A 24,136-nucleotide genomic window follows, 5' to 3' on the forward strand; every position below is an offset into this window, starting at 1 on the left:
GGGGACACAGTATGGAACAGTCGTAAGTGTCGGCAAATAAAGGAACAAGTGGAAACCCGAAGACTGGCACGGCAGCAGCTGAAATGCAGCCCAACTCCACCACATCCACCGCGAAATACAAATCAGAGGCCAGCATGCCCGACGCTGCTGTCTTGTCGGGACGAACGGTCCAGCAAGTGGTCCTGGAGATGAAAAGCGCCCCGGTCCACCTGTCGGCCACGAGGCATTTTGTTGTGTCCAGAATCGGTGGTCTCGATGTCTTTGTATAGAAGCTCCGAGGCTGTGTCCAGCTACCTTGCATGTGTACTGTACGGGAGTATGTACTCTGTATTCCGGGGAGAGCTGCATGTTTATTCTACAGGAAACAGCATCTACTCCGTAGGTCTATAGTAATATGCACTTGAATCCTTGCCGATGTTTGTCGCTGGGCCGGATTGACAGCCGCGCCATGGAACACAAGGGAAAGCAATTACATAGTACACGGGGGAGCACAGCACAAGGAGACTAGACTGATAATTTAAAGTGTACTAGTATTTTAGGCCGCAGACGGACAAGTAGATTGTTGATTGATTGTAACTGGAATATCATCAGATCGCCTTACAGCCTTTTCTTTTTCTTTTTCTTTTTCGCCTCTTGATTTTCCTCTTGATTTTCTCCTTCCTTTCCCCGCCACCGGATTGAGCAAGTGATAAAAGAGTGACTGAGTGAAGAGAGTGAAGAAAGACCAGAAAGAAAGAACCAGGGAATAAAGGAATTTCGAGAAAAACCAGAGGATCGCAGCCCATAAGAATAGCCAACGCCAAAGAAGAGGCGATAAAGTTACAGCCACCCAGGAAACATTCAACAACCACCCTTGGTCCTTTTGTTTCTCCTTGTGGTCATTCTGATTTGCTTCTCCTCTTAACGCTGGGTTGTGGTCCATTTAATATTATAAAGTCTATTGCCATCGCATCTCAACGCTATCACGTCGACTCTATTATTCCCTCTTTCTATCTATCATCCGTCAAGTCGCTACTCGTCTGATTGATTCATCAATATTCGGTGATTGTTTGACTGTCTCATATATTCGCATATCTTCCTCCAGGCATGAAGGTGAGTCTTATTGTCTCTATCCCACCTCTCCTATCCTCTGTACTCATTCTAATAAACAGGCCATCCGTCGCTCCCTCAAAGGGGATAAGGACCCCAAACCACACCATCACCATCTCTCGCTGACTCCCAAATCCGCTATTGCCATTCTTCCACCCAAAAAGGTGAGTTTCCCTTTTGAGGCTCTTATTCTTTGGTCTTCCCCCTTTTTCTCCCCACCATTAATTATCATTACTCTACCACCACCACCACTCTGCTCCACGCACACACACACACACACACAACAACAAATCTCACATTCTTTATATCTTTTTCGCGCACTCTTTTATATTCTTCTTGTTTGTGTTTCTATATATCTATATCTTTCTTCTCGTGTATGATTGTATAAAAAAAATCCCTCCGCTCATTACCAATTTCTTAGGTCATCAAAGCCCTCTACGACTACCAACCCGACCACTCCAACTCCCAGGAACTCGCTTTCAGCAAGGGAGACTTTTTTCACGTCATCAGCAGGGAGGAAGACGGCGACTGGTACGAAGCCTGTAATCCTCTCATCCCTAGTGCCAGGGGGCTGGTGCCCGTGTCGTTTTTCGAGGTCGTCGGCAAAAACGACAGAGAAAGTTCCGCCGCTGGCGGTCGTTCTTCTTCCTTGATCGACCTCCACCAGCATCATCACCATAAAAAAGAACCCCACGACTCGGGTTTCTCGGATCGCTTGCTCTCCCCTTTGGGTTCCTCCGATTCCGCGCATCATTCCTCCCCGTCCAAGTCCTCTTCTATCTCCTTCCCGCGACTGTCAACAATGGGCAGAGGTTCGGGCGCTATGGTCTACGGCGTCGTTCAGTATGATTTCCAGGCCGAGCGACCGGATGAACTCGATGCCAAGGCCGGTGAGGCTATTATCGTTATCGCTCTATCCAACCCGGAATGGTTTGTCGCCAAACCTATCGGTCGTCTCGGTGGTCCCGGTCTCATCCCCGTCTCCTTCCTCGAACTGCGGGACATGCAATCCGGTCAAGCCGTCACCGATCCGCTCGACGCTGTCCGGCGCGCTGGAGTCCCCAAGGTCGAGGAGTGGAAGAAGATGACGGCCGAATACAAGAATAGCAGCATCACACTGGGCCAGATCGATTCAGCTGCTGCATCTGCCGGCGGCGGCGGCGGCGGCGGCGGCGGTGTCCCGTCCATCACCGCGGGCGTTAATAAGATGTCTATGAGCCATATGAGCCAGAATGGCAACACCTATGTATGCACCCGTCACTGAATCTAGGGGTGAAGAACACTACTGACAACGCATAGGGATTCCATCAACGCAACCCCAGTAAAGGAACGCTGTCCTCGCACCACGTCTCGCATCCCTACCCGCAGAATTTCCACCCACCACCGCTCATGGCCCCCGTCGCAGCCTCTATTCCTCGATACTGTTTCGACAATGACAAATACTGGTACATTATTGAAGCCAAGATGGAGGATGGCCGTTGCTGGGAACTGTCGCGATATTACCATGATTTCTACGACTTCCAGATCGCCCTTTTGACCCAGTTCGAAGACGAGGCCGGGAATCGTGGCAAGACCCGAACTCTGCCGTTCATGCCCGGACCAGTTACCCATGTGACTGATGCCATCTCCAATGGCCGTCGACAGAACCTGGACGAGTACATCAAGAAACTGTTGTCCATGCCCCAGCACATCGGCCGCTGCACATTGGTCCGTCAGCTGTTTGCTCCACGCCCAGGCGATTTCGAAATCGACCCGAGCGCTTTTGGGGAGGATGCGCGATACTCGGCTGGATCGCACCAATCCTCGTCGGCACAAGAGGCCTCGCGCACCACTTCGCGCCAGTCATCCCAGGTACACCTCAGCGCACAACCCGACCGGACCTCTCACCAGCGGGGCCAGGGATCCATCTCTCACTCCAACGGAGGCCCCCCGGCTATGAACCGCCAACCCAGCTCCCTTACGCAAGTGTCCAGCTCGAGCGGTAACGCGAGTGGTGGCGCCATGAAGGTCAAGGTGTTCTTCCAAGACGATCTGATCGCCATCCGAGTCCCCAGTGACATCAACCTCCAGCAACTCAAGGAGAAACTCACAGATCGACTCAAGATCGGCGACGGCATCGTGGTACAATACAAAGACGAACCTTCTGGCACCGTGGTCGACCTGAACAACGACGGCGATCTCGACACCGCTATCCAACGTAACTCCAAGCTGACGTTGGTGGTCGGAGTGGCATAAACCTTGTTATTATTTCGCTCTTTCATCTCTCTTCGATCTTAACCATTTATTATCGACACCTACGATATATCCTGGCTTCTTTTCTTCTTCTTTTTTTTTTTTTTTTTTTTTTTTTCGCCTTTCTGATATATTCCACGGTGGCCATGGTGTCCCGGCGTTTTTACTTTTTTTTTTTTCTGGTGACAACTGATATCGGTCAGCTTTTGTTTGGAGCGCTCCATTTTTTCCTGCCTAGTTTCTAAAGTTGATGATTGATAAACGTGATGTCCGACATGTTTATGTGATTATGTATTTGTTTTTTTTTTTTTTTTTTTTTTTTTTTTTTTTTTCTTATTATCTCGATCTCGATCTTGATTCTGATTGTGATTTCTGGTTATGTTTTGATGATTGTCTGCTTTTTTCATACCCTTGTGGCGTGTCTTGTATATAGTCTTAAAATTGTTCATTTTCTTTGGTTTTCTAAATTAATCGTGCAACGTTCCTTATGGTAATACTTTAATGTCATTGGGGAAATCTTCTCTCGCGTGCCTCGGATCTAGAACTCGAATATTACAGTACAGACAACCCACGCTACGCTACCGGGCAGCTACAGATCTGTACACTGTATGACATGTGCCACCATCACCATGGAAGGTCGCGTGTAGCAGCGCATGCAATGAAAAAGCAAGTATATAAAGAACGTGGTACGGAGATATGTATGGAGGAATGCAAGTGCTTTCTGATCCACAGGGTGCTACTCCATATGGGATGTGATATGACTAGTCTGCTGCATGGCATGTCGGCGTTTAATTTATTGCCCTACTCGCATGGCCATATGAGATGTTGTGATACTATTCTCGCCTTAGTGGGAGTAGTCGGTGTTTCTGCTTGGGTTAAGGTGGGGTTGGTGTTATTAGACTTGCGGTTGTGGTACAGAGTGAATGTATACTGTTTGTGGCTGGTAGGGGTTGGCTATGTATAAATGTTGCTCTTTGAGGAGTTGTTTTCTTTTCCGCAGTTGGTTAGAGAACGTGGCGATCCGGAGCTCTTAATAGTGTGCATGAGGTGTTTTATTCGAATCCGATGCGAAGACAATATAGCAGAATTGCTGATGCTAGTGGGTTGCTATTGAATGGATGAATGCTGGATTTATAGCTTGACGCATTATGCATGGTCCTTTTCAAGCTGGTCTTTGACCACTTTTCTTGTTTGCTGTTGTTTGTCTTCTGCTTCCTAAATCCACCATCTCTTATCCTCCCTCCATCGTCTCCTTCTTTACTTGTATCCCCGGCTATCACTCGGATAATATCATCATCCTACGATTATTCTTCGCCGATTTTCGCTTCTCATTTGGATCCACCCCCCTCGCTCCAGACAGCTCCGAATCATCTGCAAGGCGGTAGCAACAAGGCTGACATTGACGTTGATATTGGCGGCCGGGAGCAATGATAATATCCTCGTCCACGGTAGATACGCTACCCATACAGTAACAGTCCGTGCAAGTAATCATCTAAGAAATATGACATGGGAAGCATATGTTTCGTGTGGGGATATGGGCTACAGATCTAAAGAAAGAAAACTTTTCCGAGCATGTGAGTTCTCACCCAGGGATACCCCGTGTTCCACTAATTCTTGGAAACTACAGTTTACAAAGCTCCAGATGGAGTTCGTATGTCCGGTATTGGTTTGATGATGTGCGGTGGTTATGGTCTACCAAGGTTCCCTCTTGACGAAAGTGAAACATGGGAGACAATGGGTAGTTGGTATGATGATGGTCCAGGATGAAGACACTGGTTGGAGCAGAGACAAACCTTGTCGCCAAAAATGCTTTTGCTTTCAACCTGGAGTGCTGGGAGACAGGCCATTGCAAACTCTTCGACTTCAGCGTGGGTAGAAAGGCCGGACTTCGCTATTGATGAGATAAGAGAGGTGGTTTTCAAACGCCTTGATATCCTGCGTGCAGACTATGATGTAAGTCCATGAAGGTGTCCTTCAACTATCCGTTCAACTTATTGGAAGCTAAAAAGTCATCGACAGGATACGAAGGTGAAGCAGCTCGAGATTACGGGAAAGAGGACTTAAGCGTAACCAGGCTCTTGTATTCAGATTGCTACTGTATCCACATGCGGGATCAGGTGTTTGTTAGTGAGCTGTAGCAACCCAGGATAATCACTTGCTATGAACCATTTACACCGTCTGTCTCCCAAACCCCCCTTCTACATCTACTCTCTACGTTGCAATCTTTGTGCTAGCTCTCTATCTTCAACGCTACAGCTCCAGAATACCGCATACAAACATCATATTCCGGCGGGAAAAGATATCAAAATCGGCATCTCGCATTACCCAGTAGCATGTGAGATCAGGGCAATTCGACCTCGAGCCCAGTAGACTCGCTGTTGACACTGCAATGGGACATAGAGCTGTACAGGACAAGGTTTGAGTGTTGACATAACCATGACCAGACAACTGGACGGACAAAACTCGAAGAAAGCCCAATAATGCAACAATTTAAACCCAACCCAGATCACACGGTACGGGACACGTTACCAAGTAATCATGCGAGTAGATTGTATAACATGCGGTTTCCTAGCAGAGCACGAACATCAAAACAGAGAATTTATCCGAGCAAGTAAGTTTCCTACCTGAACGGAGCAGTCGTGCAGTATACAAAACCGAGAATGGTATTCGTCTATCCGGCGTCGTCTCAGTAGCACCCCCTGCAGGAAAACACATAGTCAACGATCGAGCAAGATTCCCTCTTGGCAAAGATGACACATGGGAGACAATGAGTGGTCGGTCCAGGGAGCTGAACCAGGAGGAAGGGACCGGTATGCATGGACCAATCCCCTGTCGCCAGAATGCTTTTATTTGACACAAGGATTACTGGAAATCTTTCATGGGACATTTTGGGGCTGACCCGGTGGACTTGCATGCGCTTTTTGAGGCGTGTCGAGTTGCGCCGAGGGTGATTAGTGAGTGATTGTCCGTTTCATACAGAAAGTAAGAATGTACTAAGCTGACTATCACCAATACAATGGCAGGATGGGGATGAATACTGGAATAGCTTTCGGGAATTGACAATCAACGACCTAGAAGGGTCAGCAAAGGATTTCCCGACATTTAATGCTTCAGAGAGTTACAGCGTGAAACGAAACGGGGCAGATTGTTTTCAACGGCTTCCACTCAAAATTCAAGAAGCAATTGCCACGATCTACCCACGCATGAGTTTTTAAAACTTCGATTTACGTCCCGAGCAATGGCAGCTCTCTTTGCAAGCTCTGCACTCTGGAAGAGCAAATTTTCTCTGTCCCGTGAGCGAGGCTTTCTTAATGAAATCCTCCCTGTCAATAACCCGAAGAGTGCCAATATTCCACGCAAGTGGGAGCGAAAAGAGAAAGAAGAAAAAAAAAAAAAGAGCATTAACTGGCGTCTTCTATACCACTGCAGTAACCCCAGGACCAAGATGGAAAGGGATAGCGACTTCAGACCCCAGATCAGGCAAACAGTTCTGGCAGATCAACAAATGGCTGGCAGATGCCAGTTCCATGCAAGTTCCTAGCGATGGGGATGGGAACCAGTGCATTGAGTGTTTTCATAAGAACGATGAAAAGATACTCGGTCCATTGACCGCACACTATCGTACAAAAGACAATAAGTACAGCAAAGAGGTTTATATCGGGCAGTTTATCGTGAGCGTGGGAGCCTTTGTCATTCGAGATTCCGAATCAGAGCGTACATATATCTCCGGCATCGGGCTTTTCTTTGCCGACAGGCCCAGTGTTACCTTCGGTTATAAGAGTTTGGAAAGTTATCTTTTTGATGCTAAGCCTTTCGGTGGGATTAACCTTGCTTTTACAGATGTTGGCATTCATGCACTGCAGATATTGGCGGATTCATCGGCTTCCACTTGGACAGGGACGCCAACCGACGCTACTGATAGAATAAAGAAGTTGGTGCTCGATGAGATGGATATTTTGAACTCGTGCTTTGACGTAAGTACAAAATAATATACTCCATTTGTTTTCTTTGTCTATGTACAAAACTAACGCTGTCGACAGAGCACGGAATTAATGACCCTTGAGATCCGGGGGGGGTTGACTATGAGAGACGCAAGAGGCGCCCATGTCTAGACTTTTTATACTCATAAGAACGTTGGTCTTGCTTTCTTCTTCCCTGCGACCACGGTAAGCATATTTATCTCAGCTGAGGGCATTGTTGCCCCGGGCTGTTTTCGGTCTACTTTATCTGCCAATTCTGGCTCATAGAATCTTATATTTCTTCCAGTTTGGCTTTGCGTTATCAAAGAAAGAAACGATTCCGCCTAATTTCTAAACGCAATGGAATAAGACTGGTGCATTCACTGAATGTTAGGGCTTGGAGTTGGCACTTGATTGGCCGGCTGTAATCGTTTAGGGTTACTTGCTAGATGCTGTTTTTTGCGTTCTTACTTTTCTCTTGTTTTTCTTTTCTAATCCTGCCCTTCTCATTATCGTCTTCGCAAACTCAAATATAGCAAACTCCTCCAAAGATGAACGTAAGTTGCAGTTTATCCGTTTCCCCTCGGTACGCGCTAATGTAAATTTACGTGGTGGTGAATCTGGTGGACGTTTAAGTTCCACGAAGAGAAATTGCTCTCACGTACCGTTCAGGAATTTACAGGAAACGATGTCCGCTTGTCCGCTGGCTTTCTGGTGTTACCAGCGTAAGCCTCCCTGTCAACTCTGTAGTTCTCCGGGTCAAAGTAGAGATGTAGTATGTGATTCACAAGTGGTCCACTGGCTCCCGGAGCCCACCGTATTGTACTTCCGAGAGAGATAATTAAAATATGCCATTCTGGAGGTACTGCATCAAACAAATCTGTCAGTATCGATCCATCTCAATGGGAAAAACAAGGCACACGAATAAAAAGAAAAGAAAAAGGGATAGAGAGAGAGGAAAGGTAAAATTCTGAGAGTAACTTGCTGCCATATTTGTCGACTTGTACTAGAATATAAGATTAGAATAATATCTTGCAAGAGCCTTTCCTGGAAGGTTAGGTGATGACAGGAGAGAGATGTCGAAAAGAGAATGAAAAGAACCTGTCAAATATGCGCCGACGAGGAAACCAAGTGCGTGGTTGATATAGGAGTGCCACTTAGAATGAGGGTCTCCTGCGTGCCTCTGGTGGATCTAGGTCGATCTCTCGGTTGATAGTTCCGGTTGCAATTTGCTTGGTAATGGTTTATGAAAGCTGGCACAGCATGACCTTCATGAGCCAACTCTCGCCTTCATTAGAGGTTTCGCACTAGCCTTTCTCTTCACTCGCAGACTGCGTCGTATGGCACATCGGTGCGAATGAAAACGGCTTGCATTTGTACGCCGTAAAACAAGCGACATGCTCTCGGACATATTCAAATGGGACACCGTAGAATTGTCTGAATTTTTGTTTCCAGAGATCCACGTGTGCCGGTTGCAAAGGACAGGCGCCGCTTCTTCCATTTGCAGCCGGCACACGGGCCACCCCGGTGTCCTGACAAGCGAGCCTCATTAAATAAAGCCATATGGGTGTTGTTTGCTTGGGCGAGGAGAAGGAAAACGGTTATCAGGTTGCAATTTGTCGGGGGGGGTCTTTCGATCATTGGTTTCCAGAGTAATTTGAGAATAGGCCGTTCTAACTATTCCAGGCCACTTTATTCAAAATCGTCTTTAAAGAATACAAAGGAGCTACGATTGGCTCGCTCTGGTTCTCCAGGTACATGGGATCCGGTTTCTCAATATAGATTGATAGACCAGTGATGTGTGATCTTCCTGTCTAATTGATCTAATATTGTAACTCAGCAGACAAGGTAAGATTACCATTTTAAAGCGGAAGCCCGGACCAGGATGAGTAGGTTAACGGAGGAAGAAAGCTAAGAAGTTAATTGACACTAATGCTGACGAGACTAAGAGCGAAAAAAACACAAAAGAAGGGGAAAAAAAGAACCGCCATTCACTGAGATACCATAGTCATAAGAGCAAGCTCTACTCCTCCTGGGCCTCGGATAAACTTATGCGAGCTTACGAGATCGATAGACCACCGTCAACACAACCTCAGCCCATTCCTGGAACGCCCGAGGACGTACCAGGGAACGGCACGTGCATCGCCCGAATTAAGGTTAAGCTCATGTCAGGTTAAATATACCGAGGTTTATCAGGCGTCAATGAGTGTATACATACAGATTTATTCTTTGAAAAGTAGTATAATAAACTAAAATTGATAAGTAGAAGCCTATCTATTCTGTGAAACACATTTATCCGAGTAAAATGCCATACGTACTGTTATTTCCGAGTGTCGAAAAAAGAGATTCAAAAAAAAAAAAAAAAAAAAAAAAAAAAAAAAAAAAAAAAAAAAAAAAAGCCAAGCCAAGAATGAAGAATGCAAATAACAGAAATATAATGAACCCCCTTTTCTCGTGCAATATCAACATCAATCAATCATATCCAACTAGCAGCCTCCAGCAAATCAAATCCTTGTTCATCGTTAAGTCTTCGCAAAGCCCGGAGATAAGAAAAACCGTTCGGAAAGAATAAAAAGAAACAAAAAAGAATAAACAAAAGAAAAAAAGACCATTCATCGCAGATCATGTGTCATGATTATTTGTCGTCATAATTCGTAAAACGGTTTTGGTTTTGGTTTCGGGTTCAGCTTGTCGCGTAAAAGAAAATGGAAACGAATACATAAGTGGAGTGGATCACAAAAGACCTATCACTTGAGGCCGGTGTAGCGCAGGTCGACACGAGGAGAAAAAAGAGAAAAGGATCCGCAACGGACAGGACGTGGCACATTCACATATCGAGATACGTATCGTATCATCCACCGAGAACCGTGTTCACCGGCACCGCGCGTTGCGAGACTTTTGTAGAATAGAAAATGCCAGCAATCGAGACAGTTGTCATACACACTTCCGAAGACCGAGGTGTCGGTGTCGTTTCGGATCTGTCGCATGCGATTGAAATAAAACGGAAAAAGAGGCGTAGCTGAAGGGAGGGGAAAGAAAAAATAAAAATAAAAATAAAAATAAAAAACGGGGCGACGAGGTACGAAGTAATCGCAAAAGCAATCGCAACACCATCACAATAAAGTAAAGCAACCAAACAAATTAGCCACCCTAACCGATTCAAGTCAAGCCAAATCAAAAACTCGGTTGTTGGGGCCATAACTGTCCCAGGTATGGAGGGCTGGCTTTGGCGCAGTTCTTATGTTGTACAGGATCTAGCATCTTGATCACCACCTCCGCGGCGTCTTCTCTGGCATTGTTGAGGTAGGGTCCGTCGTACCAGTAGCGTGCTGCGAATGTTCGGCCTTGGATCTTGACCGTGCTGGACCAGGCAGTGCGGCCTCCTGGAGAATAAAGAAAAAAGACCATCAGTATCGCCGGTTATTGTCAAAAGTCGGTGAGTATTTGATTTCTTGAGCTCCACCTTGTTATGCCGACACACACAATAGGAAACGTTCGAAAATTGGAGGGGGGGGAGTGACCGGTTCGGTCCGGTTATGTAGGGAATCACAGGAAGAAGGCAAAGAGAAAACAGAGAAAACGAAAACAAGAAATAAGAAAAGGAAGAGAATATACCTCGACGATCGGAAAAAATGTGAAAGGTTGGCGTTTGGAAGTTGGACTTTTTACAGTAATCTTGGACATCAAGTCAACCATCATTCCGAGGGGGTAATATTTCCAACCAACACGAGGGGCATTGACATAACATACCTTCAAGCTGGTACTGCCAGCGACCACCGATCTCTTCGAAGTTCGGATCATGAGACATGATTGCAATTGACTTTCATACCAAGGTAGAGAGGGAAAAGTCCGGCAAATGTTTGGCCCGCCTGTGGTGACCAAGAAAAGCGAGTGTATATATATATTTGTGTGTATCAAGCCCACACGACACCTCGACCGTTAGGAATAAATCGATTGTGGAGCGATAGTCCGGCAGTAAACGGAAAGAGAAGAGAAAGAGAAGAAAGAGAGAACGATGCTCGACAAAAGTCAATTGGAAGAACGAAGGTTAGTTTTCTTGGAATGATTTTCGCTTTTTCAGACTCTTCCTCTTTTTTATCTTGTCCTGTCTGTCTTTTGAACGATTTCCAAGAAATTTGTATGGGAAGCGGGGAGTCAGTCATATAAACTGTGGATCATGAATCAAAAAACCCCAAAACGGTTTCGTTAAAAAAATTTTTTTTTTTTCTTTCAAAAAAATTATTTTTCAGTGTTTTTTTGTCATGGCAAACATGGGGCCTGACCAGCAAACCTAGCAGAAGGGGCTTATGCAGGTTGCTGTGGACATGGGGACAAGACAGCGTCATCAAATTTTCCTTGCCCCTCCGAGTCTTCTCTTATCTGCCCACTCGAGCAACCGCAAGTTGCATGGGGAACATGCGGATCATTTTGAGGCTGCAAGCTGGAACGGCCCGGCGCACGCCGATTGAATGTGCACCCTTGAAGAAACGCCAGACAGAACCAGGGAGAGGGAAGCACTAGTCTCCACCCTCAGCCCAGATCCATTCGGTGACAGGGCAAGAATTGACAAAAAGAAGAAGCAAAGAGATACAGGGCCGATACAAGGCGACAAGGGAGAAGCAATTGACCGGCATACAACAGCCAACAGTTTCCCGGACGGTTTTTGGACAACTCAGAACACTATCTTTGTTTTCTTTTTTTGCCGCCGTTTTGTTCGCCTCCCTCGCTCAACGGTTATGTTGTGTCCGACGAGTAAAGCAACCCATGTCCATGATCGGGTACCCAAAGAAGCGGGAAGACAGAATTGGTCCAAAACATAAAAAGCCGGGAAAAAAGAGCCAGCGGGAACGCTCCCGACTTGAACGGGGGAAAAGTAAAGAGGTCCTTCTGGAACAAAAAAACAAAAATACTGGAACCGCCCACCAACCACCTATGGAGGGGTAAAGTAAAGTTGACTTGACTTCTCGTTGCCCAAAAGCGGAGAGGGCCCCATCGGAAAAAACACAAGAGCGACGAATTGAAGCCAGAATCAACCTGTTTGGGACCACATGGAGGACCGCAAAGCGGGCCCCGCGAGGCCACAATTGAATTGCCAGCTCATCAATCAATCCGGCCGTGTCCAAATCGTCGAGACAGTTCAAGGCTTGAAGCGTACCCGTTCCTCTTTTCTTTTTCTTTTCTCTCTTTTTTTTTTTTTTTTTTTCCGGCCAACTAACTAGCCACACAAATTCTCTCCACCGGGCCGCTTTGCATGAACGGGGAATTGTGGGAGAAAATGTCTGCCGTTGTCGGAGGATGGCAGATGAATTGAGACGGTCGAAGGACGTTTGATTGGAACATGGCTCTTTTCCGTCTTTCTCAAAATCGACGTCTGCAGGGGACTGAGTCTAGGTTGATGCCAGCAAAGTTGACGCAGAAAAAAAAAAAAAAAAAATAATAAATAAATAAATAAAAGTAATGGAGCGAAACAGATCTGATGTACCCTATTGCATCCCCGATAGAGGAATTATTATGATTCGCTGGTTATCAGGTTGTGGTCTCCGCGGTCTCGTTGTCGGATGCAGGCGTTAATGCCCAACATGATGGCCTTTGTCTGTATCAGGACATCAGTTCATGATCATCGAGATGAACCATGGAAATCAAGTTTCGATAACAGATGTAATAAATATCTCTTGCCCAATGATTGGGTTAAGGCGTCGTTAAGAAAGCGCCGGACACTGAAGCGAGAGGGAGAGGAGGAAGGGATAGGAGAAGAAGAGAGGCTCAACTGCCCCGCAATATCAAGTTCGGTACTTATCCAGAGCCAATGAACCAGACATACCCAGACAATACAGGCAGAAGGCTGGAAAAATGAATTGAAAAAAAGAAACAATCGATGTACGGACAGAAACAAGAACAAAGAAACGAAAAAAACAGGTGTCGGAATTGATATCGTGCCTCGTGGTCCAATCAATCCCTCACCCGTAGCAGTGAGTTTCTTCCCCGTATTCGGTTATGGTTCGTCTCATCGTACTCGGTACCACAGTGGATGCACTACAAAAGCACTTACATCTGGTCCGTTCCAAAACAAGGTCAACCTGGAGAGTCTGTATAAAAGAATCTATTTGTCCGGTTCATGAGGACGGAGATCCGTTTCGGGCTATTTTTACAGACAGGTGTCACTGCACAGTATACATGCTGACCATATACATAACCAAAAATGGAAACAAAACACAAGATACCTGGTCCAATAAAACAGATATTAGGCCAAATGCAAGACACATCGACGCCTAAAAGATTCATATAACCGCCCAACCCTAAATAACCAAGATGCCTAAGTCCAAAAGTCCAAGATGTGATATTAAACAAGACAGAAATTAACAAAAGAAATAGCCAGTCATATGCGCTGTCGTCAAGTCATTAGTAGCATAGGAAAAGTCTAGGCGTAAGCTCAGGTCGATGCAGATGCGCAAGGGTGATCGAAGGCCGAATGTGAATGTCACGCGAGATCTCCAATCAAAACAGAGTTTCTCATTCCGACAGTAGTCCGAGCTCCTCTTCTGTGCTCGAGGAATGGCGGTGGGATACTGTGCTGGCAACCCCCGCGATTATATCAAGACTGCAGTCGCTCTCGACCACCATCCCTTGCCATGTTGCACCGTCCGAAAATAACATCCAATATAGCTTTCCTTCGTGGTCGTAATCATCATATTCGTCATAATTATAGCTCATGCTGACCCCCGGCGGTGAAACACTTCATCGATGAGGCGCTTGGGTCCCAGGAAGTCGATACTTTTGGAGGAAAAGGCCTTCATCGGATCCAAAAGATGGGCAGACCGACTGGAGTGCCAACGACGCCGGATGCAATCGTCGACCAAGACGATCAGTCCAGTAGCCACAATTGCACTGCAGATAGTTTTGTTAGCTGCAGCCCTGTAAGAAAGAGGGGATCTCATGATCTACTTACTCCGCAACATCCGTCATCCTTTCATACTCCGAAGATTCACTGATCCACAGGGATGATGGTGGTATCCAACCGCCCTTGTCCTCCTCCTCGATGGCTTCCATCGGGGTCATGATATCTGGAACCAAGTGGGCGACTGTCTTGGACGTTTGCATGTTGACCAAGTAATACGACACCAGGTCGCGCAAATTGCCCTCCTTTCGACATTGCCGTCGCCATTGGTACTTGGTTGTCCAGTACTCAAACTCATAGTGCTTTGATATCCCCCGTTTTACTTCAACGTGAGCATAGTTCGAGAATTCCATCATTGTCGTGTCAACGAATGGCATTTGCTCTCGATCGTCGTCATCTTGGTCAAACTCTTCATCAGTCGGGACGACTGGTGCATCGTTCATAGATTTCGATCCCGAATCCCGGCGTCTTCTCTCTGGAGACCCATGGCCTGATCGCAGACTTGCCAAAGCAGTACTCCACGAACGAGTCAATCGCTTGTCGAGGCCAGGAGACGAAGCCCTCTTTCTCTCGGTGTGACAGACCTCGCGACCTGAGTCGCGACAGTAGCGACGGAAAGAGAATTTCCTCGAGAACAAGTCGTACATGCGAAGATGGAATAGGGTGATATCTTGCTGGAACCCAGCCCGGTGTGGAACCAAAGCATCCACGCGCAGGTTCATGTTCCCATCAAGCGTCGAATCATCATGTCGAATAAGAAGCCGTCGCGACGAGGGAAACAAGTCGCCAAAGCTGAGCGGATTCGACGGAAGCGGATCTGTCGGGAAGAACTCAGGTCTGCGGTCGACTACCACATAGCGAGGCTCCTCCTCCGGAAGCTCTTCGGGGACAGTTGATGCGTATGTCGAGGCGGAGTCTTTGGGGCCAATCGCGAACACTTCATCATCGTCGCCATATTCGACACCCTCGAGCACTCCTTCTTCGTCGTCGTCCTCGGGGTCCACAGGCTGCTTCTCTTTTTGCTTCGACGTGGGCCGATGATCGCTGTAGATCGTAGGGGCCGTGCTCTTCGAGCGCGCGGAAGCTTCACTGTTCGTTGAGGAGCTGGTACCTGGTCGAAAACAGCTATGGCAGGCACGACGCGACTTGTGGTAAGCTTCCATGATGGCGCGAATATAACAACGCCAACGCATGCGGACTCCGCGGTAAGTCGAAATAATCTTGTGACGGGTTCCGTATATAACTCTGGTTGGGCGCGGTATGATGCGGGCCGCTAAATTGGGAAGGGCAAAGAAAATGGTAGTAAACAAAGCAAGCTATACACAGAACAAACAGAGCTCAATCATGCAGTCAGACAAAAATGAACATTCTTTCAAATAGAAGAAAGAAGAAAAAATGAGTCACGGGGTTTGAATAATCTGCGAGACTTGTGTGTTATATGGTCGACAACACATTCGCGATTCACGTGGGCGGATGTGGATAGAGGCAAGACACGATGAAAAGAGATGTTTGGGTCCAATGTTGCTGGGGAGAGTTGTTTAAAATAAAAAAGGAGAAAAAAAATAGAAGACACGAAAACAGCGGTATCCAAGTCTAATAATAAGAATGAAGCAAGAGAGACAGGAATGCCGCCCAGAGTGAGCAAGCCAGGCACACAACACAAGTAAGGCAGAGGCAGTGTGGTAGTGGTGGATATGGCAGCAGCACCGGCAAAGCGGAAGAGAATTAAAACAGGGCGACAATTTGGGTCCAAAAGAAAAAGAAAAATAAAAAATAAAAAAGAAAACATGCGGGATTTGAGCATTAAGTGGCGCAGGGAAATAAGATACATTAAGATACAGATGATGCCGAAAGACACGTTGATCGCCCAAGTATGAAGAGGAGGAGCACTGAACTGTCCTACTCTTTTTTTACAACCACCGCCGGTCTTAGTCGGGGCTCCTCCACAGACAGCCGCATTCTTGGGGCTTTGCTAGGATTGGCATTCTTGGGTGTCAGAATTGTCTCTTATTTCTTGTTTTTGTCGTGGGATGAAGAGCAAAACCCGCGAGGATGATAATCCGTCGGTGTCAGCCAAATCCGTGATACAAATTTCCCCTCTAAAAGTGACGCTGACAGAATCGATTGGAAATAGTGGAAATAGAGAATATTCATTTGACACATACCACGAGACAAGCTATTGCCTCACCAGCAGCCTGACATCCACCCTAATGGACACCGACCCCGAAGATCTTGGAAGGATCTCTCCCATTCGCGCCTGACGTGCAGGGCCCTGTAACCACCTCATTCCAGAACTTAATAACCATCCGGCGGTCGAGCGTATTACTTGGCACCAAGTGTTTTATACTTCACATTATTGACATGGCTGCTGATCAAAAAGGCCGCAAATCGGAAGGATGACTATTATGGTGATATTAATTGGCGCTATTATCATTACAGCCAGCCATTGACGCTGACGAGAATATGTAATCCCCGGACTCTTATGAGTGCTTTATTATCGACCGAGCGGTATTACAATAGCAGGGCAGCGCCTAATCCAGTCCTCGTCGCAATGAGCTACACCGTTTGTGGAGAGAGGTCGTGCGGTGTATGTGTTAAATGGATCACACTCTCGGAGAGTACAGAGTACGGAGTGCGCAGTTACCATTGCTACCCCTGCAGACTATACCCGATTGTTTCACCTGTCATGCAGGTAGGCAACAGGATCTCAAATTCGGTTTGTTGGGCCTAAAGACCTGGAGAGTACGGAGTAGACTGGAGAACGTTCTCGTCCCGGACTTTAGTGGTTCTCCGACTGCGCCTTGTGGCTGCCCAAGAGGGCGCAGTCTCGACTATACTCGAATATAGGCAATATTTATAGCATTATAAAGGCTGGAATTTACTGAGCATCGCAAGGCGGATATTACAATTGGGAGCACAATTAGGCGACGTTGTACCACGGTACAACTACGGATCGGACCGAATCATTGACTGTCGATTATTCTCCCTCAACAGGGATTCCGATTTCGCTCCTGAGTTATCACACGCATATCTGACCACTCAGATTTGCATGCGATGCGATGACAGCTAAATTTCACTAATGGATAACATTTCTGCATACGGAGTAAAGAATATCCTGCCATGACATGACATCCCACCTCATAATCATCCCGTTCAGGGCATGTCCATCCACGCTGAATTGGAGGGGAAATGGTCCGATCGCTAGCGGATCGTCTGGGAATCCGGAGTTTTGAAGGCTATGACATCATCGCATCTTATCCTATTCGGGAACATACCCGTTACAGCCAGTTAACACTGTCATCTAGAAGTGACGCGGTAGATGTTCCATGGTTCCTCGACACTAGGCACCTAGAAGGATTTTTTTTCTCCGATGACCATCATCCCTGCTCAAGACTGTAATCAAACTAACTCACACACCATCAAAACAACCCCAACATCATGCGAAACAACATGCCAAACGAAAACCACCAAACGTTCTACTCCCTCCCTCACTCCCCTCGCACCATCTTCCTCTCCATCGGCTGCGCAGCCACTTCCTACATCCTTACGAACAAACTCGCCAAGCCCCTATCCCCTTTCCTATACAACATCTCCAGCTTTATCCGCGCTGCCAGTCTCAGCGTAATCCTATCATCCTGTGCGTATGCTGTTATTCTCGATCCGGAGACTGCTCATACCACGGAGAGACGGGTTGAAGGAAATGGGAAAAGAGGACGTGTCATCACGGTGAAAAGGCCGTTGATTGGGCTTGAGGGGTATAAGTATCGACAGAAGACGCCGGAGCATTTGGGGGATGTTTGGGTCGATGGTGTTCGGCATGAGAAGGCGCTGGTTCGTATTGGATAGGGCTGATTAGGTTTGCTTTGGGGCTTTAATGCTTGGGTGGCTTTTGAATGGATTGAATGGATCGGGGGGTATTGCTAACTGGGTTTATTGTCGTCTTCTGAAACCCTTTAATTTCGAAAACATCTCTCATCGCCGTATGTTACTAGCTTGACCTCTTGGTTCTTCCATTGTTGCTCCTATTCGGGAAACGTAACCACCTCGACACTTGTAGCGGCTACCAAGCACCGATAATGGAGTCCCTGATCAACAATCCTTTGCCCTACATCTATATACCAGTGCTTGTAGATAAAGAGTCAATCAGCTATGTGAGGCTGTTGGTCAGGTTCAAGGCTTGCGAATATCGCGTCGAGACTCCGGGGGCGTTGGGGGATGTTTGGGTTGATGGGATTCGGCATGAGAAGGCTCTCTTTCGCATTTAATATGAATTGCTATGGTGTGACGTATGTTCGGTTACTATTGACATGGTGCTGATGTGTTGTGTCAACGGGTGGATTGGATGGAACGGGATTTTCGCTTTATTGGGTTTATAGATCCATCAACGGTGCAGTCTGATCATAATTGAGCGTATTAATGATTATATGTTCTTTCTATTATCTAGAACTGCTCCGAAAAAAAAAAAAAGTTTCATGGGTTAACTTGTATACTGTAATTGAAACTAGGCAGAAAGCTATATTCCACCCTCAAACCTCAATCCTGACTAAAGTTCTCAACGTTGCACTCAAACAAACAAACATCACGAACATACCCTCGCAAAGCGCCCAACATGGCTAGTGAGAACCAACAAGTATTCTACTCCCTACCCTATGGCGCTCGCTGACTCGCTGGCTCGATCGGCTTTTGGATAACTCTCTACATCTACCTCAACATTATCGAGCCCCATCTACCTTTCCACATCGATCTCCGAGGGTCTTACCTCTCGATTTTCCTCAACGCCCTCAGCATCGGCTGTCTCATCGACATCGTTCTATTGTGTGTGTTGACCATTATTTTTGATCCGAATACAGCATATACCATAAAGAGGCAGGTTGAAGGCGACGGTGAGGATGGGAGTTGGAGTAGTAGAGCGCGGATGATTAAGGTCAAGCGGCCCTTTTTTGTGTTCAATAGTTTGAAACTGTACGTGGATACACCGGAAGAAAGGGCTTTCTTCGAGATTTGATGAGGGTTGGTCTGTCTTTGGTGTGCGTTTGGCTTCGGTCGGTGCTGGGGTTGGATAGATCGGGTACATCTCCTTTTTGCTAGGTTTATTGCTTGTTTGAGTTTAAGGGTTGGCTTCGTTGGGGTGGAACACGGGACACTTTTATCAAAGTCGTCGAGGTTGGGACTTATAGACTCATTGCTGCGCGTCACTGGAGTTTGAATACCATGGCCTTACTGGTTCTTTACCATTTTATTCCATCTCAACTCCGTTCAAATTTGAGAGATGGGTCCATTTGGTCGCCTCTTGTTCTATCTTGTACCTTTACTTAGATTACGCCAAGGAAGTGTGTATAGACTGTAGTCAGACAGCCGCAAAAACCAATTATCTGAATCAACGGTTCCTCTCGTACTAAATTGAATTACCGTTGCGGCGACCTTCATCAGTAGGGTAAAACCAAACTTTCTACACCCGACCTTACGTTCCCTCCTGCATCTTCATGTCCATCGGGTTTACCGTCGCTTCTTACGCTGTTTTCAGCACCCTAACCGAGCCCCCCCCCCACCATTCTAACCGTTATCCGCACCCTTGAGCTAACGTTCGTATTTGGCACATGTATACTTGCAGTTCTCTTTGACCCGGAGATTACGTACAGAACGAAGAGACAGACCGTTGACAGTGAAGATAATCCGGAGGTAGCAGCCAGTGGGGAGAACCGTGAGGGTGGCCATGGAGAAGGACGTACCGTCACGATTATACGGCCGTTGGTTGGCTTTAAACATCTCAAGTAGAGCTTGGATACGAATGATACACCGGGGGATCTTCGGGCAGATGGGGTCCTCTATGGAGAGGCGTTGTTTGAGATTTGATTGAGTAAGGACGAGGTTTGCTTCTGTGTGTGCTGGTTTTTTGTTTTGTTTAATTTATTGCTATTTTCCCCGGTACTTTTTAATGGCGTTTCTTTTTGAGTGATTCTCAAGTTTGGAGTGGCTTATAGAGGTTTATAAAACGATCATCGTCCATGCTGGACTAAACTACCTGCTAACACAGAATAATGGGCACATACCACCAATTGAAACCATTGTATCTAATCTAATGGAGTTCAACAAAGCATAGGAGTTCGCGGCTCCTACTCCGTACTTGCCCTTACTCCGCACGGGCATCGCTCCTTCTATTCACTGTCAGTACCACTAGACAGAAACAAAACCACCAGAATCCCCAAGTTACTTACTTTCTTCCTCGCTACCATTACCATTCTCCACGTCGTTATTTGAGTGGAACCATATACTACCTCCAAATCCTCCTACCACAGCGCAAAATGGCATCCTCACACCAGATCCTATACATGGTCCCGTATGAACCTACTCTCCTGTTTCTCCTTATTCTTCCCACGGTCGCCATTTACGCCTTCCTCATGGCCATAGCCGCCCTCTTTTCGCCTTGCATCTGCACCGTCCTGACCATCATTCGGGGTATTCTACTCGCGTTCATCGCCGTTGTTTGTCTCTGCGCTATCATACTCGATCCGAAGGTCAACTACGTCTCCAAGAAGGTCGTCGCTAGGACCAACGATGAAGAAATAACCACTGACTCTCACTTCGTCCCTGCCTGTCCTCCTTCCACGAAGGCCAAGCAATGCACCGCCATCATGACTGTCGAGGGGAAGGTTGTGGGCTACGTGACCGGCGATCGCGATGATAATTCCGGCAAGAAAGACGCTACCATCTGTGAGGACGGCTCGGGAGAAAGAGGAAATGGGGGATACCGCGCGTGTGGCCGTGGAGAGGAACGTGTTTTGCGGGTTATAAGGCCTTTAATCGGATTCCGGAGCCAGAAGATGGTTATTGACGAGGACACCATGCCTCAGAGTGTCCGGTTTAGGGGCAATCTGTATCGTGATGCCTACTGGGAAATCTGATGGCTTATATTGGTTGTCTCTCTGTTTTCGCGTCGGTCTGGTTCGTTTGTGCTGGATGGTGTTTCAGCGTTGGCGTTTCGGATTGCTTGGGAGTTTCTTGTCTATTTGGCTTTGCTCGAACGGTCCTCGCTCGTTAGTATTTTTATGGTTTAGATCGTTTGGCTGGGTTTGTTGCTGGTTTTCGTGGTGGTTTCTTCAAGGGTACTTCTCGAGTGATGGTTGGGGTCTTCGGAATTGGTTACGGTTTATATATTAATTATGGTTTATTTTGCATTGCCTGTCGGTGAGCAAAAGAATGATAACTGCTTCGAATATTCATCTTACGGGAAACATCATCTCTACTCTCTGTAGAAGGCGAAAACGGTCCATCTGATCGTTTACTGCTCAATGATACCACTGAAGTAGCACGTAGCCGATGCAATCAAATTGATCTTCATGTCCACGAATTCATACTCCTATATCTAGATTTGATGATGGTTTATGAAGTCTACAAATCTCCGGTTCCTGCGTATACTTCGACCAGTACCGCTCCTTCCACCAGTGTCGACCTAGTAAATAGACCAAAACAAACCGTCAGGGCTCCTCTTTGATCCCTTTTCTTCCCATACCCACAACCTCAACCTCTCATTCTACTCTATTGATTTCTTCCAAAACACCAAACTACATTCTACCGAATCAACAAACGAATGCATCTCACTCTCCTCTTCAACAAACCTCACGGGATCCCGCAACAATGCCGAACGAGAACGTCCAGACCTTTTACCGTTGCCCATACTCACCCCTCTCCTTCTTCATCATAATCGCATTCAACCTCGTCGCTTATATCTGTCTCAAATTTGCCGCCGTCTTCGCAAAGCCTCAAGTCGCAGTGACCCTACACCTGATCTGCGTTGCCGAGTTTACGTTCGTCCTGGGGCTGTCTTTTATTGCGATACTCATTGATCCGGGAATTACGTTTAGCAAGACGAGGAAGGTTCAGGACAATGGCGGTGGGGGTGGAGGTTCATACAAGTACAAGGTCAAGCGTCCGCTGTTTGGGTTTAAAAATCTCAAGTACTACTTGGATTCACCGGCTGGGATGGCAGATGTTTGGTGGGATGGGGCAAGGTATGAACGGGCTGTGTTTGAGCTTTGATGGGTTGGATCGGTTGGGGTTTTTGGTGTGTGTTGGTGTTTGGGTTGGTGTTGGTTCTTGGCTGGGAGATATTTTGGTGGTTTGTGTTGGAGCATTCGTCTTTTGGTGGCGGACTTTGTGGTCGGTGGCTCCGTGGATTTTAGGTAGTCCTTCGATGGAACGAACTGTGGACGAAGCTGCGAGGAAGATTCAGCAGTGGGATTGATTAGGCTGTATCACTTGGTGTTGCTTATGTGCATCTCTCCCGCTTATGGTGAATGTATAGTACTACTACCTCGATAATCTCTTACTGTTTTTGGGAAACAAGGGCTCTACAGCGCACGGAGTATGGATTCATTCAATCTTTCATTACCCAAACACATCCTATCTCTGTTGTTCGACCACTTCAACGGAGAAATACCTAATGAACCGAATAGAATCGAAACCTTTGTGATCATTCGACACTGTCGTATCTACCTGAAGAAAACATGTAGGTCTGCGATTCCAATCTGCGCTTACTCCGAACCGGCGCCGCTCCTCGCCCCTTCCGTTTTGCACCAACAGTAATACAAAGCAGGCAAAAACAAACCGCCAGAATCTCCCAAGATCCTTATTACTTATTACTGCCAATGTCTTCCACTTCAAAACAAAATACATTTCTACTTTATCGAATCCGTCTGAAACCTTCAAAACTACATCCCCATCCGAACAAAAAACAAACCCTCGAAAGCAACGCACAATGTCGGCCTCAACCCAGACCTTCTACTGGAGTCCCTACGATGCTCGCATTGTCTTCATTCTAATATTGCTCGACATGCTTTCCTATTCCTGTCTTACCTTCGCCCTTACCTTGGACAACTCGCGTGAGCCTCACCTCCCAGCCCCTATCCCAGCTATTACGAACCTCGTCACCTACGCCGAAATCAGTTTCGCTATTATCCTCTGTGTGTTCGCGATTGTTATGGATCCGGCGATGACTTATACTACAACGAGGTTGATTCGATGTTCTGTTGATGACGGAGAAAACAACAAGGGAAAGTTGGAACGGAAGATCAAAGTGAAGAGGCCGCTTGTTGGTTTTGAATGTTATAAATACTGCTTGGAGAGTGCGATGGAATATGGGGAGGTTTGGGTTGATGGGTACAGGTATGAGGAGGCGTTGGTACGGATTTGAGGTGATTTGTTTGGCGCTGCGTTGATGTATTGTGCTTGGGATTGGTGCTGACATGTTGGGTATTAGTTACTGATAAGACATAGAATCATCTTTGGTCGTTGTCTGTTTTAGTCTGGTCATTAGTGGTATCTGGGTTTGTTCGATTGTTCTCGAGAAAGCACTGCGTTGGACAGAGTGCGGAATGGATTGTCTTGATCACTCACTGCTTGAAGCTACTTTCGTTGCTCGTTCCCAGTGGCAGACTACTTTAAAAATGGTTTATTTCCAGCAAGACTCTTTAGAAGCATTCAAAATCACCAACTTGAATGATGGAACTGTAAAATTCCTATTTGAGATTTACGCAGTAGCTATTCTCTTCTTTGTTTTCAATTCTAAGATGCTAGGCCTAATGCGGATTAATGAAGCAAAGAAGTCCCTTGTTCCTGCCTGCCCCAATGGTATCACTCCTTCCATTCCATCGGCACCGCTAAGTGGACGAGACAACCGGCCCCGAATTTCTTCTTTCCCGACACTCACCATCGCCATCCTCTACCTCGAAACCTCTTGATACGTTATACTACTCCACTGGATTCTTCCCAAATCCCCAGAGAAATATTCGAGTTAACCTCCACTCTCTCCTCATCGACGTGAAATATCAGTTCCTACGGTTGTTATCCCTCTTACGACGATGTCAACCATCTCTATAGGGTTATTATCGGATTCAATGCTCAATATTCGTTCATAGAGCATACTGGCTACGGTATCTATAATTCACCCAATTAAACTAACCTT

General features: G+C 46.6%; 11 protein-coding genes across 11 annotated transcripts; 8 read left to right on the plus strand and 3 right to left on the minus strand.

Moving 5' to 3' along the window:
- Window positions 1-83: 83 nt before the first annotated feature.
- ASPGLDRAFT_57736 (phosphatidylinositol-3-phosphate-binding protein BEM1) lies at window positions 84-3,439 on the plus strand (the record flags this gene model as incomplete). The annotated part of the gene is made up of 4 exons (XM_022548274.1): window positions 84-263; window positions 1,152-1,253; window positions 1,511-2,335; window positions 2,389-3,439. The coding sequence occupies 4 exons, from the start codon at window positions 84-86 to the stop codon at window positions 3,322-3,324; spliced, it is 2,043 nt and encodes a 680-aa protein (XP_022401506.1). The 3' UTR covers window positions 3,325-3,439.
- Window positions 3,440-4,379: 940 nt separating this feature from the next.
- Window positions 4,380-4,966, plus strand: ASPGLDRAFT_1474205 (uncharacterized protein). The gene is made up of 2 exons (XM_022541927.1): window positions 4,380-4,895; window positions 4,949-4,966. Exon 1 carries the CDS (start codon window positions 4,474-4,476, stop codon window positions 4,750-4,752), a length of 279 nt encoding a protein of 92 aa, XP_022401507.1. The 5' UTR covers window positions 4,380-4,473; the 3' UTR covers window positions 4,753-4,895; window positions 4,949-4,966.
- A 161-nt stretch (window positions 4,967-5,127) lies between these two features.
- Window positions 5,128-5,385, plus strand: ASPGLDRAFT_35267 (uncharacterized protein; the record flags this gene model as incomplete). The annotated part of the gene is made up of 2 exons (XM_022544539.1): window positions 5,128-5,274; window positions 5,341-5,385. 2 exons carry the CDS (start codon window positions 5,128-5,130, stop codon window positions 5,383-5,385), a joined length of 192 nt encoding a protein of 63 aa, XP_022401508.1.
- Window positions 5,386-6,848: 1,463 nt separating this feature from the next.
- ASPGLDRAFT_35268 (uncharacterized protein) lies at window positions 6,849-7,433 on the plus strand (the record flags this gene model as incomplete). Its single annotated transcript, XM_022544540.1, has 2 exons — window positions 6,849-7,295; window positions 7,362-7,433. 2 exons carry the CDS (start codon window positions 6,849-6,851, stop codon window positions 7,431-7,433), a joined length of 519 nt encoding a protein of 172 aa, XP_022401509.1.
- A 3,021-nt stretch (window positions 7,434-10,454) lies between these two features.
- Window positions 10,455-11,088, minus strand: ASPGLDRAFT_35269 (uncharacterized protein; the record flags this gene model as incomplete). Its single annotated transcript, XM_022544541.1, has 2 exons — window positions 10,455-10,663; window positions 11,031-11,088. The coding sequence occupies 2 exons, from the start codon at window positions 11,086-11,088 to the stop codon at window positions 10,455-10,457; spliced, it is 267 nt and encodes an 88-aa protein (XP_022401510.1).
- Window positions 11,089-13,987: 2,899 nt separating this feature from the next.
- ASPGLDRAFT_25462 (uncharacterized protein) lies at window positions 13,988-15,338 on the minus strand (the record flags this gene model as incomplete). The annotated part of the gene is made up of 2 exons (XM_022543488.1): window positions 13,988-14,165; window positions 14,227-15,338. 2 exons carry the CDS (start codon window positions 15,336-15,338, stop codon window positions 13,988-13,990), a joined length of 1,290 nt encoding a protein of 429 aa, XP_022401511.1.
- Window positions 15,246-16,105, minus strand: ASPGLDRAFT_1474532 (uncharacterized protein). The gene has a single exon (XM_022541930.1). The coding sequence runs from the start codon at window positions 16,004-16,006 to the stop codon at window positions 15,548-15,550; it is 459 nt and encodes a 152-aa protein (XP_022401512.1). The 5' UTR covers window positions 16,007-16,105; the 3' UTR covers window positions 15,246-15,547.
- A 1,022-nt stretch (window positions 16,106-17,127) lies between these two features.
- On the plus strand, window positions 17,128-18,382 carry ASPGLDRAFT_46728 (uncharacterized protein). The gene has a single exon (XM_022546511.1). The coding sequence runs from the start codon at window positions 17,626-17,628 to the stop codon at window positions 18,019-18,021; it is 396 nt and encodes a 131-aa protein (XP_022401513.1). The 5' UTR covers window positions 17,128-17,625; the 3' UTR covers window positions 18,022-18,382.
- A 2,073-nt stretch (window positions 18,383-20,455) lies between these two features.
- Window positions 20,456-21,319, plus strand: ASPGLDRAFT_1517071 (uncharacterized protein). Its single transcript, XM_022542285.1, has one exon. It carries the CDS (start codon window positions 20,478-20,480, stop codon window positions 21,075-21,077), a length of 600 nt encoding a protein of 199 aa, XP_022401514.1. The 5' UTR covers window positions 20,456-20,477; the 3' UTR covers window positions 21,078-21,319.
- A 210-nt stretch (window positions 21,320-21,529) lies between these two features.
- On the plus strand, window positions 21,530-22,452 carry ASPGLDRAFT_1475036 (uncharacterized protein). The gene has a single exon (XM_022541932.1). The coding sequence runs from the start codon at window positions 21,811-21,813 to the stop codon at window positions 22,210-22,212; it is 402 nt and encodes a 133-aa protein (XP_022401515.1). The 5' UTR covers window positions 21,530-21,810; the 3' UTR covers window positions 22,213-22,452.
- A 160-nt stretch (window positions 22,453-22,612) lies between these two features.
- On the plus strand, window positions 22,613-23,535 carry ASPGLDRAFT_46731 (uncharacterized protein). The gene has a single exon (XM_022546513.1). It carries the CDS (start codon window positions 22,931-22,933, stop codon window positions 23,363-23,365), a length of 435 nt encoding a protein of 144 aa, XP_022401516.1. The 5' UTR covers window positions 22,613-22,930; the 3' UTR covers window positions 23,366-23,535.
- The last annotated feature ends 601 nt before the right edge of the window (window positions 23,536-24,136 follow it).

The sequence above is a fragment of the Aspergillus glaucus genome (assembly GCF_001890805.1).
Source record: "Aspergillus glaucus CBS 516.65 unplaced genomic scaffold ASPGLscaffold_9, whole genome shotgun sequence".
Taxonomy (NCBI): Eukaryota; Fungi; Ascomycota; class Eurotiomycetes; order Eurotiales; family Aspergillaceae; genus Aspergillus; species Aspergillus glaucus.